The sequence below is a fragment of the Euprymna scolopes genome, chromosome 24 (genome assembly GCF_053919585.1).
Source record: "Euprymna scolopes isolate OS-2025 chromosome 24, ASM5391958v1, whole genome shotgun sequence".
Classification (NCBI taxonomy): domain Eukaryota; kingdom Metazoa; phylum Mollusca; class Cephalopoda; order Sepiida; family Sepiolidae; genus Euprymna; species Euprymna scolopes.
This window is the reverse complement of record NC_136505.1, coordinates 94,602,451-94,618,835: the sequence shown is the minus strand read 5'-3', so window position 1 is coordinate 94,618,835 and position 16,385 is coordinate 94,602,451. Positions and strand designations below refer to the sequence as shown.

Genomic DNA, 16,385 nt, shown 5'->3' with positions numbered 1-16,385 from the left:
CCACACTTGTTATCTCACTGACTCTTTCCCTTCCTTGAATCTCTTATGCCACTCAAAATCTGATGCTTGATTCACGTAAGATGGTCCAAAAGCAGTCTGTAGCATTCCATATATTTCTCTGCCATTTTTTCCAAGGTTGAAACGAAATTATATTGCATATTGTTCTTCTAAAGTATGTCCAGATAGCATTTTTGAAATTCAACAACTGTGACAATCATGCTTTGGTAGGGTGTATTCCAATTCCTGATGTAGCTGTTCCTTTGAACCTGAAATCATGAAAATTGGTCAGTCATCTTATAAGATGTATAGCAATAACATACTGATTTTTCAAGAGTCTACGACAATTTTAAACACCTGTACAAAAAAAGTCTGGAAACTTATTGAAGATACCTCATACAGATGAAATATGGCAATTCTAAATAAAATAACTTACATATCATGCAAAAATATCTGTATATATTAAAAATTATGGAAAATTATCAAGGAGAATTTTAATTAAAAATTAAAATAATTTTACTATTAACATCCAACGAACTCCAAAAAACAAAACCACAAGACGTCTTCATATTAAAAGAAGGGTGATAATCTATGACGTGTTGGCTTAAAGACGCATCATAGAGATATTAAGAAATGAATTTTATTTGTTACAAAAATTTTACTTGATAATTTTCCCTAATTTTTGGTGTACACATAATTTTTTGTTAATTTCAAGTCTCGTCAGTTTTATGTGAAATTAAGTATATCTAATTTTTCAATTTTTACTTACATTTGAAATGAATTTGTTGTCATCGCAAAGGTCTGTAAATATTTTTAGGATCGGCATTTGCATGAGGACCTCGGGATTGTTGCAGTCGCCTGCAACATGATGCATCATTGTAAAAATGCTGTCATTTACTGCGTGACTGTTGTTGTCAAAATTCTCCAAGAGGCGGGCGTACTGTTGCATGGCAGAAATGCTAGCAAATCTGAAAAAAAAAAAAAAAAAACATTATACAATCAGAGACATTTTTTTTTTTTAAGTTGGTACTTACACACAAGTCTTTCATTCACGTGGTGTCCTGCCAGGTAGTTTTTGTTGTGAAGGATTTGCAGGGGAGGAGGACCATAGATTGAAGCTCAGCCAAGCATCTACCATGAAAAGTAGAGACTGAGTACAGAAAGACTAGCAATGTGAGAAAGAGGTAGTAAGATGAAGAAAATAGTATCACCCACTAGATTTCAAAGTTGGTTTTGTACTCTATCAAGGCAGGAAAGAGTGCTCTAAGCAGCACTTCCCCAGATGCGATAACAGTACTTCACTTGTCTGTTTAAATGTATGTATGTATGTATGTATTTATGTATGTAGGGATGTTTGTATGAGTGCCTAAAACTTTCAACAGAGGCGACCAAATTTCACAAGATCAGTATCATTTTGAAGCTCAACGTTTCGGACAACAAATATAAAAAAATTGGCCTAAAACATTAATTCCTTCACTCTCAACTGGGCAGTTTTCTACAAGAAGGGGTCGGTGTTTTGCAAGCCATTTTAGCAAGTCATCATATCGGTTGGATTGACTTTGCCTTATTTTAGCATTCCAAACTTCCAGTCGCGTCATGGAGCAGTGGTAAGATGTCAGATTTTCTTTCGCTTTCTTTTCCACTTTCGCATCACGGGTTCAAGCCTGTCTGCCCACTACAACTTTTTTTTTTTTTTTGCTCAACACACACCTCCAAACACCCAGGCAATGTCAGGCTAGTTTTCTTATATAACTGTGATAAACATCCATCCATCCATAGTGTTGAGACCCTGGAAGAACATAGGCTAAAAATCACAGAGCAGCACTAGGAGCCTCAAATGATCGGATTTTCACGGACCGTTCTTTTATGGGTCTTTAGCTGATTAAAATAGTTTTTAAGGGGTCAAAATTGAAAAAAATCGTTATACATTTTGTACATTCATTTTTGTTTATTTTGAACTTTTCATCAGTTCATGTGTGTGTAACGTTGGTACAGTGGTAACGTCACCAGCTTTGAATGCTACAGTTTCGGTTTCGATTCTAGGTGATGACACCCAAATACAATTTTTTTTTTTTTATTACTTTTGAAATCACGACTTTATAATAATATATATGAAATTTGGACAAATAAAAATATCATATTAAGCGTATTTTATACACGGGCAAAGCCCCCCCCCCCCCCGTTAATATGTTTATAAGCCAAATTACAACGTAATATTATGTAAAATAAATAAATATTTATTTGTTTAAAATTAACATTTCACCATCTTCAGAATCTTATACATTTTTTCTTCTTTTTCTTCGTAAATGGAAGAAAATGTTAATACATAGTCTGTGTGTTATCCATCTGCGGTGTTATTTTCAAATGTCGAAGGATATGCTTGGCACACATGATATGAAAGTTATGTTTAAGTGTTAAAATATAATACGTATGAAATACATATATAAGCCAAATTATAACACAATGTATATATCTATAAAAGTGAAATTGTCTCTGTGTGTGTATATTTCCCTAGCAAACTACTCTGTCAATTTTCAATCTACATACTCGAGATTTGATGAAAAGGGTATTGAGATTCGGGAAAAAAAATTTTAATCAGTTTTCGGCCAGTAAGTTGGCTGTCAAGGGGTCAAATTTCAACGATTTGACCTTTGAAAATTCTACCAAACTCCTCCGCCAATTTTGGATTTAAACACTTGAAATTTTAGATGTAGGTTACCTGGACATGGATCAAACTTTTTAATTTGATTTGAGCCCAAAACAATAAATGTTTAAGGTCAAAATTAGGGTCAAACTAAAAAAAAAAATAGACCTCTGCTGTCTACCAAATTACTCAGCCAATTTTTGGTCTAAATATTTGAAATTTTACATAAAGTGTATTCAGACATAGGACAAGCTTTTTAATCATTTTCTGGGTGAAAATTTGGCTGCCAAAAGGTCAAAGTTCAAAAGATTTTACATTTATGGTCTCTAGCAAACTATTCAGCCAATTTTGGGTCTAAACCTTTGAAATTTTACATAAAGGGTATTCAGACATGCAGCAAGCTTTTTAATCAGTTTTGGGGTGATAGTTTGTCTGCCAAGAGGTTAAAGTTGAAACAGTTGACCTTTGCATTCTCTACCCAACTCCTCCTCCAATTTTGGGTCTAAACGCTTGAAATTTTAGATGTAGGTTATCCAGACAAGAGTCAAACTTTTTAATATATATTTTATATACATATACACATAAAGTTATGAACAGTATATAGGGCCCGAGCAGAGTCGGGCTGAACTGCTAGTATTATACAAAATTTTTTTTTTTTATTTATTTATTTGCGGACTATTATCCTCATCTCTATAGTTGTTGTTTCATGACGTTTCGGCCAACTGTTCTTCTGGCCTTCATCAGGTGGTTAACCGTAATGGGATAGGAATGCTGAATCTTCAGTAATTACTGCCTTCCATAGTTGTTGTCATCTCACTCACTCATGAAGGTAAAAAATTAGCCAACAATAAGTGTTAGATGGATAAATTCCAACCACGAAAACAACACTTTAAAACTATGTGAGAAACATCGCTCATGCAATAGGAAGAAAATAAGTAAAGCAAGAGTTATGAGTCTGCCAAAAGTAAACCCAAGATCCACTTATGGCCCCACCCTCCCATATCAAATAGTACTTTTAACTAAATTGCATTGACACAATCTTCAAACAATTCAACTTCTTAATGTAAATAATGATAATTTTTACCAGAAAAGTACAAACAAAAAACATGAATGTTATATCAAAACTGTTAATATCTGTTAAATATTGAGGGGGTTTTCAGCGAACAATATAGCAAAGCTATATTTAATTTCACTTTCGTCTCATTCGGCACATCCACACCTTTGGTCACAACCAATCAGAACAAATGAAAAGTTTTGCTGTCTGAATATAATAATGAAAATCTGTAGACCATGAGGAAGTCAGAGAATGGACCAATAAAATCGGCTATGCAAAGAAAAGCTTAGGAAGTAGAATAGAAATCAGAAATAGAGAAAACAAAAAAGCCGGAAGTAGAAATATAGGGAACGCAAAACAGGAAGTACAAATATAGGGAACGCAAAACAGGAAGTAGAAATATAGGGAACGCAACACAGGAAGTAGAAATATAGGGAACGCAACACAGGAAGTAGAAATATAGGGAACGCAACACAGGAAGTAGAAATATAGGGAACGCAACACAGGAAGTAGAAATATAGGGAACGCAACACAGGAAGTAGAAATATAGGGAACGCAACACAGGAAGTAGAAATATAGGGAACGCAACACAGGAAGTAGAAATATAGGGAACGCAACACAGGAAGTAGAAATATAGGGAACGCAACACAGGAAGTAGAAATATAGGGAACGCAACACAGGAAGTAGAAATATAGGGAACGCAACACAGGAAGTAGAAATATAGGGAACGCAACACAGGAAGTAGAAATATAGGGAACGCAACACAGGAAGTAGAAATATAGGGAACGCAAAACTGGAAGTAGAAATATAGGGAACGCAAAACAGGAAGAAGAAATATAGGGAACGCAAAACAGGAAGAAGAAATATAGGGAACGCAAAACAGGAAGTAGAAATATGGAGAACAAAATATGGAAGACTTGTCAAACTTACTGGTTTATATGTTGCACCATTTCAAAATTAACGGAGACGTTATTTTCTTCACGGATCCATCGATCAAGCAATAAGAGATACACATGATTGGTGATAATCACATCGCGGACAAAAGAGAGTCTCTGGTTGTGGCTGTTGCGGATTAAGAACAGAAACAGTTGGCGGAGATCCGTCATGTTGATCAGCGTTCCTGAAAGAAAAAAGAAGAATTCAAAATGGTTTCTATTCACTTTTCATGGAGATCTGGATGCTAAACAATCATCAGTGCCAGCGCTAGGCGTTCATAGCTCACAACTTCTCCATCGATGACATGGGTTATCGATCACTTAGTAGTTTTTTTAATGCAGGCGAAGCCACTATGGCGGCAAAGAACTGTCAACAAATGGATGAAATGCATCAGAAACTTCGACAACAATATCCGGCATTAGTCAACAGAAAAGCGTCACTTGTCCTCCACAACAATACCCGATCGTACATTGCTAAACCGACCCTGGAAAAAGTTAAACGAATTGGGCTACGAAAATGCCTCATCCGCCATACTCTCCAGACCTCTCACCTACTAACTACAACTTTTCAAGCATCTCAACAACTTTCTACGTGAGAAATGCTTGAAAAACCTAAGCAATATCAAAAACACCTTCAGCAACTTCATCACCAGAACGCAAGATTTTTACGTTACTCGCATAAATACACTTGTTTTGCGTTTGCAAAAGTGTGTTGATTCTGATGGAGCTTATTTTGATCAATAAATTTTTGTTTGAGCCGAGATATATTCATCTGTATATATAAAAGGCAAAACAGCCGCGCATATTTTTGTACGTCCGGTGGGGGGGGTTACTATTTTTTTTTTAGAACTTTTTATATACTCCCTAGATTATAATATCTACGATTTGCGAACGCACGTCGTATCTACATTTATTTACATCGACTTTTATAAAATTCACGCTATTCCTTCGTCCGATGTTTTCCTTCAATTCTTGCAGTTTGACGGAAAACATCAGGAAGGAAATAAGGGAGTAAAATCACAATCCAGAGATTCTGCAATCTGTCATGAATAATGTTTTGGAAAGAGCACAAAGAAACAAAGCTGAAAATGGGCAACATTTAAAAGATATTATTTTTCATAAATAAAGATTGTTTGAATTTTGCATTTATTTTTTTTTTTAAATTCCCAATGTGTTAGATTATCTTTAAATTACAGAAAGATATCAAAAATAAATAATCTGAAGTTCAAAACCTTTCAGCGACTTTTTGGACACCTTGTATATATATATATATATATATATATATATATATATAATGTTAAAAGTCCACATATGCTTCTAAGATAGTGATTTAAAGGTTATGAGGGTTTTTTTTAAGGCATGAAAAACGATGTTACTTTTTGTAAAAATATTAAATACAAAAAGTAACATCGTTTTTCATGCTTCAAAAAACCCTCATAACCTTTAAATCACTATATACAGGGTGACACAAAAAAAAAAACTGGCCCCAACTCTAATTAGGCCCCGTTTCTTACTGTTTTGACTGAATGAAATGAAACTTTGGTCATAACTAGTTTATCATATTCAAAACATCATACCAAAACACTAGGGTCTTTGGCCTTTTTTTCTCCGTTCTACAGCATATGTTTTAGATGGCCTCCATTTAGCTTTTCTTTTTTGGGGGGGTCACCCTGTATATATATATATATATATATATATATATATACACACACCAGCAGGCCGCTTGGTATTGCCCAGCTGTAAAATATGTTTAAACAATATTTTAATTTACGAAGATTTCATGCTTATTATTATAGAACAAATTATCTATTGATTATTACATTGTACCTAATATATATAATAATGATTTCAAAAGTTAAAAAAAAAAAAAAAACATCAGTGCTATCAACTAGAATCAAAACCAAAACATTCAGCCTTAGCCGTTATTTGGTGCATCAGCCTTTGTCATTCCTAGGGCTAGGACAACAGCATATTCTTTTCATTGTTTTGACTCTCGAGTGTGTATCCATAGATATCTTATGTTTTTATATAGAGCGTTGTGGTTCTCGGTTGATTAACTGTGTCAGATATATACTCGAGAGTCGAAACAATGAAAAGAATATGCTGTTGTCATAGCCCTAGTCATTATCATCTGAGCTACAGTGAAAAAGGCTAAAAGTTAATTGACTTCATCATAAAAAATGTATATGTAAAAAAACCTGTATTTCTAGTCAAATGGCCAAGGCTGAGTTAGTCACTTTTTTTTCTTTTTAAAGGTGACATTAGCTTTTTAGTATGTGAGTATATCAAAATTAGAGATGCAGGTTTATTATGTTTCATGTGAAATTACTTGATTGGTTGAAGGATTATATGATAATCCTTCTAGGTTGAAAGATTATGTGATAATCCTTCTAAATCATCTTAAAAAGAATTAGATCTAAAAACGGTTTTGGGGTTTTCAATTTCAATCCAAAGCAACAAATTTTATCCAGAGACTCCACGGCGCAGACGCGCAAGCAAAGGACGACCTAGATCCACGTACATCCAGCAAATAGCACACGACGCCAACTGTGGACCTGAAGATCTGAGGCAGCTGATGGAAGACAGGAAAATCTGGAGAGGAAGAGTCACATTGGTCAGTCGGGCAAGGAGCCCGTCATGATGATGATGATGATGATGCTCCCAGAGAAAATTCTACAAATGCTTGTAAAGATGATCTATTTTATGGAAATCGCTAGAGACAAGGTGTGAAGCCACTTAATGTAAGGAGTCAAAAAGAACAAAAGATTATTGCAAATACAGAAGAATGCTTGTTGACCTTAGTCAACGAAAGACTAGGGGTGTAGGCAGGAGGAAAACAGTCAGCAGGAAGAGAGGGCACTTCTGCATGTCAGTGACATTAGCAACAGAGACGAGTTATTGACCCCTGTTCTTCGAAAGAGAATTGAAGTCTAGCGACCATTATGTGAACCTCGAATATAAACAAGTGTTTACGATAAAGTAAAAATATATAATAAAATAAATAACAAAAAAGAAAATTGAAACATTTATTGCATAAAAAATGTATCAAAATATAATTTTAATGTGTTAATATAATTTGTTTTCAATGTGTGATTCATAACTGAAAATAATAAATATGATAAAAACACAAAACGTTTATAGATTTTTTTAGAATTTTTTTTTTTTACGTTAAGGTTGTATAAAAATGTAGCAAAATATAATTTTAGTTTTCATGCACTTTTAGAAAAAGAAGAGTTATCGACCCCTGTTCTTTGGCTGACAAATGACATCTGTTGGCGGTTCTTGAAACTAAAATACATACATTCGCCTTATGTCACTGACGTGCAGAAGTGCCGGAAGAGAGTTCTACAAGTCTGCAATTCTTGATTCTGAATTTAAGGATAGATTATATTTGTCTAAAAGTGAAAAAACGACAAAGGTTATTCTTACTTTTGAGTTCTTTGATTGTGTGTCGATCTTCCGCAGAGACAGAATGGCACAAATGGTTGTCATAAGTCTCTAGAGTCTTCAAGAGTTCCTTTATGGATGCAATAGTAAAATGCAGCCTGCAAATAAAAATAATATTTTTTAAAAAATATAGAAACTTAAATATTCAAAAATTAAACCAAATACAGATTACTTAAATAACTAAAAACTTAGAATTAAGAAGGACAATCAAATCACAACATACAAGGTCATTTCAAAAGTAAAGCCTCCTAGTTTTTTTTTAACTCAAAAAGTTGAAGAGCTACAAAACCGAGAGTGGTACCATTAAAATGTACCACAATTTTTTCTCCAGAATTTATTTTTCTACTTAGTCACTATCATTCCCAATTCAGTTTTGCCAATGATAACAATAGCTGTTATGGGCATCTGGAAGTCATTTCTTTTTTTTTTTTTTTTAACTCAAGTTGTAGAGCTACAAAAACGGGAGTTGTATCATTAAAACGAGTGACCTTTTGTGTTTCAGAATTTATTTTGCTACATAGGCACAACCATTCTGATTGCAATTTTGTCAGGAATTCAACGATGCAACACTGCGTCCATGACAAGGGTTGCTTTCTTAGTCTCACACTTTCAATATCTGCAATAGAGAAATGAAACTTCAATTGGGGGGGGGATAAAAAATAGGAGGTATTACTTTTGAAACGTCTCATATATGAATAGTTTGCAAGAAATGAATTTAGCACCAAAACATTTTTTTTTTATCATTACATTTTCACCCCAAACCAGGCATATAGCCACTTTGGTGTACTGAGCTACTATCAGGGGGAACAGCTACTGGGAGCTGGGCAGCAAGATGTCGGTTCACATTACACTTGACAAGGCAAAATAGTTCCTTCACTTTTATTGTTCTTCGGTATTTCTATTGTGAAGCAATTTATTGAAATAAAATATGAGAAAACGGCATTATTGTAAAAATATACAATAAAAATGAACAAAATTATAAATAAATGAAAATAACAATCTTTATTTGCACTTTTAATGACAGAATTAAAAAATAAGAGCTTTTATTTTATTTGAAACTTTATGATATGTTTATTAAATTATAAAAACGTTTTTTTAATTTTAAAAAAAAAGAAGTTTTTATATGAATTTATATAATAAATATGCCTATAAAAGTATGAAAATAAAATTATTGAAATTAAAATAACAAAATTTCAAACATCATAAAAAAACCTATCTCATACATAATATTCCCAAAATAGTTTTAAAAGATTTTAAAAAGTATTTTCAATAATTCCTTTTTTTTTTTTTTAAATAAAGAGCGCAAAAGAACTGTTTTCAATAATTCTTTTTTTTTTTTTAATAGAGCACAAAAGAACTGTTTTCAATAATTCTTTTTTTTTTTTTAAATAAAGAACGCAAAAAAGTGTTTTCAATAATTAAAAAAAAAAAAAAACTTATTTTAAGAACTCTTAATTAAAATAAAACCGAAACTTTTTAAAGATTATTAAAAAAAAAAAAAAAAAAAAGAAAGAGTACAAACACAGGGGAAAAACAAGCGGGAGAGAAAAAAAAATGAAGGAACTGATCTGCCTTGTTACCATTTCCGGTCTATACACAAGCACCCTATATAGAGAAGTGCGGCGTTGTGCCCTTAAACAGAAATATTCATTTCAAAACCCTTATAAAAATATCTAATGTTGATTTTATACGCCTCTGTGTTTATATATATATATATATATATATATATATATATATATATATATAGAGAGAGAGAGAGAGAGAGAAAGAGAGAAAGAGAGAATAAATGACAAATAATTATATTCCAAAATTCATGATGTTGACAATCTTATAATTTATTCCTTTAATTCAGTTGATTTATACAATTCTTTACAGTATCTGTTTCGTAGCGCAAAATCAATCACTTAATTCTTATAGCAATTAGTGAATCTATTATGCCCTTAAGAATACAAACACAGGGGAGAAACAAGCAGGAGAGAAAAAAAAAATGAAGGAACTGATCTGCCTTGTTACCATTTCCGGTCTGAGAAGTACGGCCTTACGCTGTCAGATAGAGTTATGCAGTCTAAAAACTGACTTACATTCTTGTTCTGAATGTGAGGAAAAAGAAACTTAACTTACTTCATCTTTTTGGAACTAACGTCCAATTTCTTCTGCTCTCCGATCAGTATTTCCTCATGAGTACTGACACCCATGTAAACTAAGAAACCGACAGTATCAATGGAAATCACGTCTCTGAAAAAAAAAAGAAGATTTTTATAAAAGTAAAAGAAAACAATTTAGAATCAAGTGAGAAATATCGACCTCCAACCCTTATTTTAACGCAAACGAAAAATACATAGCCATTACAGTCTCAGGAGAAGAATCTCCTACGTATTACCTTCTCCTATTGAAAAGTGGTTTATTACCTGTGACCTAAGCCATCTTAATTTTAAGATATTACTTTTTGCATCTAATCTAGCCTGCTCCTTCTTTGGGTGGGTTTTTTTTCAGATTGAACGGACCTTTTGTCTGAATTTTACGACCATTAAATAGCAGATAAATAAAAATATACTTGGGAGTTGAAATTTACTTACCTGATATAAACAAAATTCATTTCTGAAACTCTAGAAATTCGTAGAAAGAACATGACCAGCCACATGAAGTAGGATCCATCAAAGTTACAATCCTTGGAAATCAAAATCTCCTACAACGAAAAAGAAATATTCTCATGAAATCGTTTGAAACAAGGGATAAAAAAAAAAAAGTTTTCTTTTTTTTTTTTTTCATTCCAAACAAGGCACAGTGCCACTTTGATGTAGGAAGTTACTATCGGGGATATAAGTTGCAGGGATACTATATAGGAAGTTGAGCAGCAAGATGTCCGTTCACATTACACTTGAACTTCTGAATGTCAGTACAGTTGGCAAAGCAGGAACTTGGAAGGGCGTTCCAAAGTCTAGCAGTTCTGGGGGAAGAAACTATTGGAGTAGAAGGCTTTCTTACATCTAGGGATCTCTACTGTGAAGGGGTGGAATTTTGCTGCTTGTCAGGTTTGTGGGGGATATTTACATTGAGAGGGTACAAGTGCTTGTAGTTTGTCAGGGCATTCACTATTAAAATACTTGTAGAACAGGCAGAGGGATGCAACATTACATCGATGAGACAGAGGTTGAAACTTCGATGACTCTTTTGAACCCTGTTCAGGAGTGAGATACTAGCAGCAGATGCATCCCTCCAAATGTGACAACAATACTCCACACATGGGTGAACGGTGGCCTTGTAGAGGTACAGAATACTTTCAGGCGTAACTAGCTTTCTAGCACAGTATAGAGAATCCAGCTTCTTTGCTTGTAAAAAAAATAAATAAAACGTTACCTGGTTTGCTCCCCCAATGGGGATTCGAATCGAGTATGGAAGTGGTTTCAGTTTGTTTTTTTTTTTCACATGTCTGAAACAACTTACACATGACAGAGAAATGTAACTAATTAATTAACTACTTTATTAAGAATAAAAAGCAAACAAATCTCAGGGAGTATTTCACTCTTGGCGATTATCAAAGTTTTCCTTTCAGTTATTACAGTGAGAGATGACAGTGGTCAAGTGGTTAACAACACTAACTGACCACCTGGGTTTTCCAAGTTTGAATCCAGTTCATTCCACAAAAATTACTTTCACTTAGGATGTTGGCAACCTTTACATAGTCTCGCCTGTAATTACCCGATGAATTCTGACTAGAAAAACATCGGGGAAACCAATGCCAACAATAGAATCTTCAGATTCATATGATATGATGAAGATGATTTATTACTAGGGCTATGACAAGAGCATATTTTTTTCATAGTTTTGACTCTTAAGTATATATCCGACACAATTAGACACAGTTAATCAACTGAGAACCACATCAATCTATATAATAATATACAAAATATTAATATTGGAAATCAAAATCCATAGCCTTTGAGCCCCTAGAGGGGGCATAGGCCATCTACAACTTTGTAGATGCTTTTGTAGCGAGGAGTTTTTTTTTTACAGGATGAGGGTGCTGGCTCCACACCCAACTCAAGAGTCAAAAGAATGAAAAGAATATTATGCTGTCACAGCCCTAGTTATTACAGCATTATTCTCAACCTTGATATCCGTGACGTTATGTATTATATTGCTGACGTCTTTTGTGTTTTTACTCTTCTTGGGACAATGGGTGAGACACCCTTTCGAGGGAGCCTCAGTTCCCAACATTAATCAACCTTGTGCCAGGCTAGTTCTGTACTTATGGGGAGATGCGCAGGTATAGGCAGAGATGTCAAAATGTTGGGCCTGCTCAATCAACAGTTTGACAGGTGACATGAGATTGTTTATATAATCAACCAAGTCACCGAGCCTTTTACTCTGATCTGATTTATATGAAATGAATTAAATTCCACTTTACATAAGATCAATTGGCCTTAACTGAAATAACGGAAGAATTCAATTGACAAATTTAGTATGTGCAATTCTTGAGCAACTCGGCTAAGTTTCCTTGAATCGTTCCCGACTTGATTTGAATGGAAATTGTCTACCCCTTTTGCTTACATTCGACACTAGGTGGTGCATTTATTAGTATGTCTATTTGAAAAGTATATTTAAAAATGTAATGAACGTTTTTTGTTTGTTTTGTTTTTTACAAAAAGGAATGTGGGAAGACGTTGAATTCAAAATTGGAGAATGCATTTATTATGAGGAAATTTAGCAAGTGAATCACAAGCTGCAAAATGACAAAACTAAATTCCAATAATAAATTTTAACAATAGTTTTTGGTGGAGGGGTGATCAGGGGCAAGTGTAAAAAGAAAAAATAATTGGGTAAATAAATTAATACATAACTGAAAGAAAAACAGACATTTTAAAATAATCTTTTTTAATGCTTACCAGAATTGGGTATGTGCATTCTTTCTTTTTGTGGACTGTTACTGTAGTACTTACCAACACAACAAACGCCCTCGTGTTTGTGCCTTGTATAGGCATGCGCGACAACAAAACTTGGGTTTTTATAAGCGGAAGTCTCGAGATTGTCAGGAATCTACAGGCGCATGTGCAAGAGAAGGGATTGAGATAGTGGTATAAAGGCAGGTCGAGTGAGAAGGTTGTTGTTGTTGTTGTCATTGGACGTTACAGTGACGCGTACGTTAGCAGGTGATTAAGAGGTGGTTTATTTTTGTGTGTCAAGTCGCGCACCTCGGTGAAGGTCATATAAATCGTTCACCTCGGTGAAGGTGAAGGTCATAGTTACCTCATCTTCAGAGTTGTTGTGGTTTTAACATATTTCGGCTAACTTATCTTCTAGCCTTCTTCAGGTGATTAACTGCTACGGGATAGGGATTATAACTGTATCCCCAGTAATTACTACCTTCCATAGTTGTAGTAGTCTCACCACATTTTTGGCTACCTAATCATCTGGCTTTCTTTGGATAGGATTGAAACCATAATCTTCAGAAAATGCTCACCTGGAACCGTAGAGACTCAAAACCTCTATCAACTATCCATCCATCCATCCATCCATCCATAGCCTTTGAGCCCCTAGAGGGGGCATAGGCCATCTACAACTTTGTAGATGCTTTTGTAGCGAAGAGTTTTTTTTATTTTTACAGGATGAGGGTGCTGGCCCCACACCCAACCTTCCCAGAAGGAACATACAGCACCTAGCCTTCTCAAATGGTCCCCCATCTGTACTGTTGCAGTTAATTACCTGAAGACAGCCGGAGGATGAGTTCATTGAAACATGTTGAAACAACAACAACAACTACTATGAAGATGAGGATGACAGTCCGCAAAAAGAATGAATGCACAAATTATGAAGCCTTATCTCAAAGGATTCCAAAAAATAAAAAACACAAAAAATGAGACGGGTATGTTGTCAATTATTTTAAGCATATTTATTTAATTTTTTTCCCCCCCTACAAATTTTTAAATGGGTACAAATGAAACTCAGGATACCTCCAGAGCATTGCTGAACTCGTCAGGAAATGCAGATGGATAAAACGTTTTTAAAAATATTTTTTTTAAAAAAAGTAAAGTATTTACCTTCAAATCAGAAACAAGTCCGCTAAAGCCGCTCATCAAGAATCGAGAATTAAAAGACTTCAAAATGGCTCTGAAATAAAAGAACACGATTTTTATAAGAACGTTTGTATGATTTAAGGCATATCAACCGTTTTGGATCATCTATATATATATATATATATATATATATAAAAGGCAAAGTGTGTGTGTGTGTGCGCACTTATTGTGGATATCTGGTAAAAGCTTTTTTTTTGGTGGGGGGGGGGCACTCGGTCGGATCACCCCTTAAAACTTTCTATATATATTGTCTAAATCATAATATTTACGAGTTACGAACAGAGGTCAAATCTATCTTTAATTTGCCTGACTTTTACGTGCTATTTTCGAGATTTTTTTTCGATCGCCACGTCTTCATTTCGCTTTTCAGTATAAAAATCAATTCCCTGGCATGAAAGTATTGTTAGTTTTACGTATGTAGAATTTATTAGTGGCAAGGTTCTCCTTTGATCTAATGTTAGCTAGGTATATAACAAAGGTTACCAGATAGCTCTGTTTGAGAGGACTTATATATATATATGTTTTGTTCATTTTGTTTCATTTTAATAAAGCTTTGTTGCATTCATTTCTTATTATTTCTGTTGATTAAAACAGGTAATTTTAAAGTGAACAAAGTCTTCTTGGTTTAGAAGTACTCTGACTCCAGTGGTAAACAATCAACCAGCTGAGAGCAGGAATGAAGCGATCAAAACTTTACTAGGACGAGATGAGGTTATAAAACTGACACAACCATCTGCGAATGTGGAGAAGACCATATTAAGCAACATTGCCTTTTCTTCTCTCTATTGTCCAACTGGTGCAGCTTGAAAGATCACGCAGAATATGATAATAACGCAAAGGACTGTGTAAAAAAGGCGGGAAACTGTTATATTAAGTCGGTATAAAAGATTTTGCTAATTTAAAATTTTATCTGGAAAATAAAAAAATATTTTTTCGAAAATCTTTATTTTTAACAGCCACAATCTTTCCTCTCTATAACTTGATTCCATCTGTCAACGAGCTTGTAAATACCTCACTTAAAAATTCTTTTAGGAATTCACAGTATTTTCAAATATATATATATATATATATATATATATATATATTGTGCATTGAGAATTTGTAAATTACAGACGAGCATCATAAACCCCAATAAAGGTGATTTTCATTTTAGGAATTCGCAGTATTTTCAAATATATATATATATATATTGTGCATTGAGAATTTGTAAATTACAGACGAGCATCATAAACCCCAATAAAGGTGATTTTCGTTTTAGGAATTCGCAGTATTTTCAAATATAATCTTTTATCAATGAGTGTTGTGTCAATTTTTAATTCAATTCGATAAAATTCTTGACTTGCTTCAAAGTTTCCAGTCGAATAGAGATCACAAAAGCTATCAATGATGAACGCCATCTTGGACGCAAACCAACAGTCTAATAAATGAAGTCACAGAAATGCTTTCTCGGCCATGAACAACATCTCATGAAGAGATCAGATTACAGCTGTGGGTTAAATAGCTAGAAAGTGCCCCCCTCCTCTTAATGACATCGAAATCTCCTCTTCTGAGGGCTTCTTGGTTTAGAAGTACTTTTACTCCAGTGGAAAACAATCAACTAGCTGAGAGCAGGAATGGGGCGACACCTCACTTACAAATTCTTTAGGTATTGATGTAAAATATGAATCAAACTCATGTTAAATCACCTCGGTATGTTAATCTAAGGCTAATCTTTGGGTCAGAATCTATTCCATCTAACGCCTATAGCATGTGAAAATAACTGTACTTGAGTTATAAATAAAATAGAAACTATTTTATTATATCGATATCAAATGTAAAGTTGATAATGTATTTTTAGAACACGCACACACACATATATAACTATTTAATTTACTTACATAATTAATTACTTACATAATTAATATACAAAAGTATAGATTTATGTGTAAACTTTAAGTATTTACTTCAAAAGTGCTCAATATGTAGGTAGAGCTAGTTAGTAAGTTATAAAATGTATATGGCGATTAAGCTACACTAAATATTCCGCGTTTCATCCACTCTAGGATTCTTCGCATAAGCCTGAAGAGACCTAGAGTGGATGAAACGCAGGATATTCAGTGTAGCTTAATCAAACTGTTTTGTAATCCTCAAACTAAGTGATAATCTGAGGGAGCTAGATCGGGAGAATATGCAGAATGAGGCAAGATTTCCCGACCAAATTCTAAGATTTTTGGTCCGTAGTGCTATGTGAGGAC

The 16,385-nt window shown here is 34.0% G+C and overlaps 1 protein-coding gene across 2 annotated transcripts in view; it reads right to left on the bottom strand.

Moving 5' to 3' along the window:
• LOC145246855 (protein timeless-like) overlaps positions 1-16,385 on the bottom strand; it is a 199,072-nt gene that overhangs the window by 25,185 nt on the left and 157,502 nt on the right. For both annotated transcript variants that reach the window (XM_080108702.1, XM_080108703.1), the window contains exons 10-15: positions 14,116-14,185; positions 10,654-10,763; positions 10,199-10,312; positions 8,060-8,175; positions 4,626-4,815; positions 767-965 (exon numbers count right to left, since the gene is read on the bottom strand). In XM_080108702.1, coding sequence (XP_079964828.1) covers positions 767-965; positions 4,626-4,815; positions 8,060-8,175; positions 10,199-10,312; positions 10,654-10,763; positions 14,116-14,185 — 799 coding nt within the window. The remainder of the gene's footprint in view (positions 1-766; positions 966-4,625; positions 4,816-8,059; positions 8,176-10,198; positions 10,313-10,653; positions 10,764-14,115; positions 14,186-16,385) is intronic.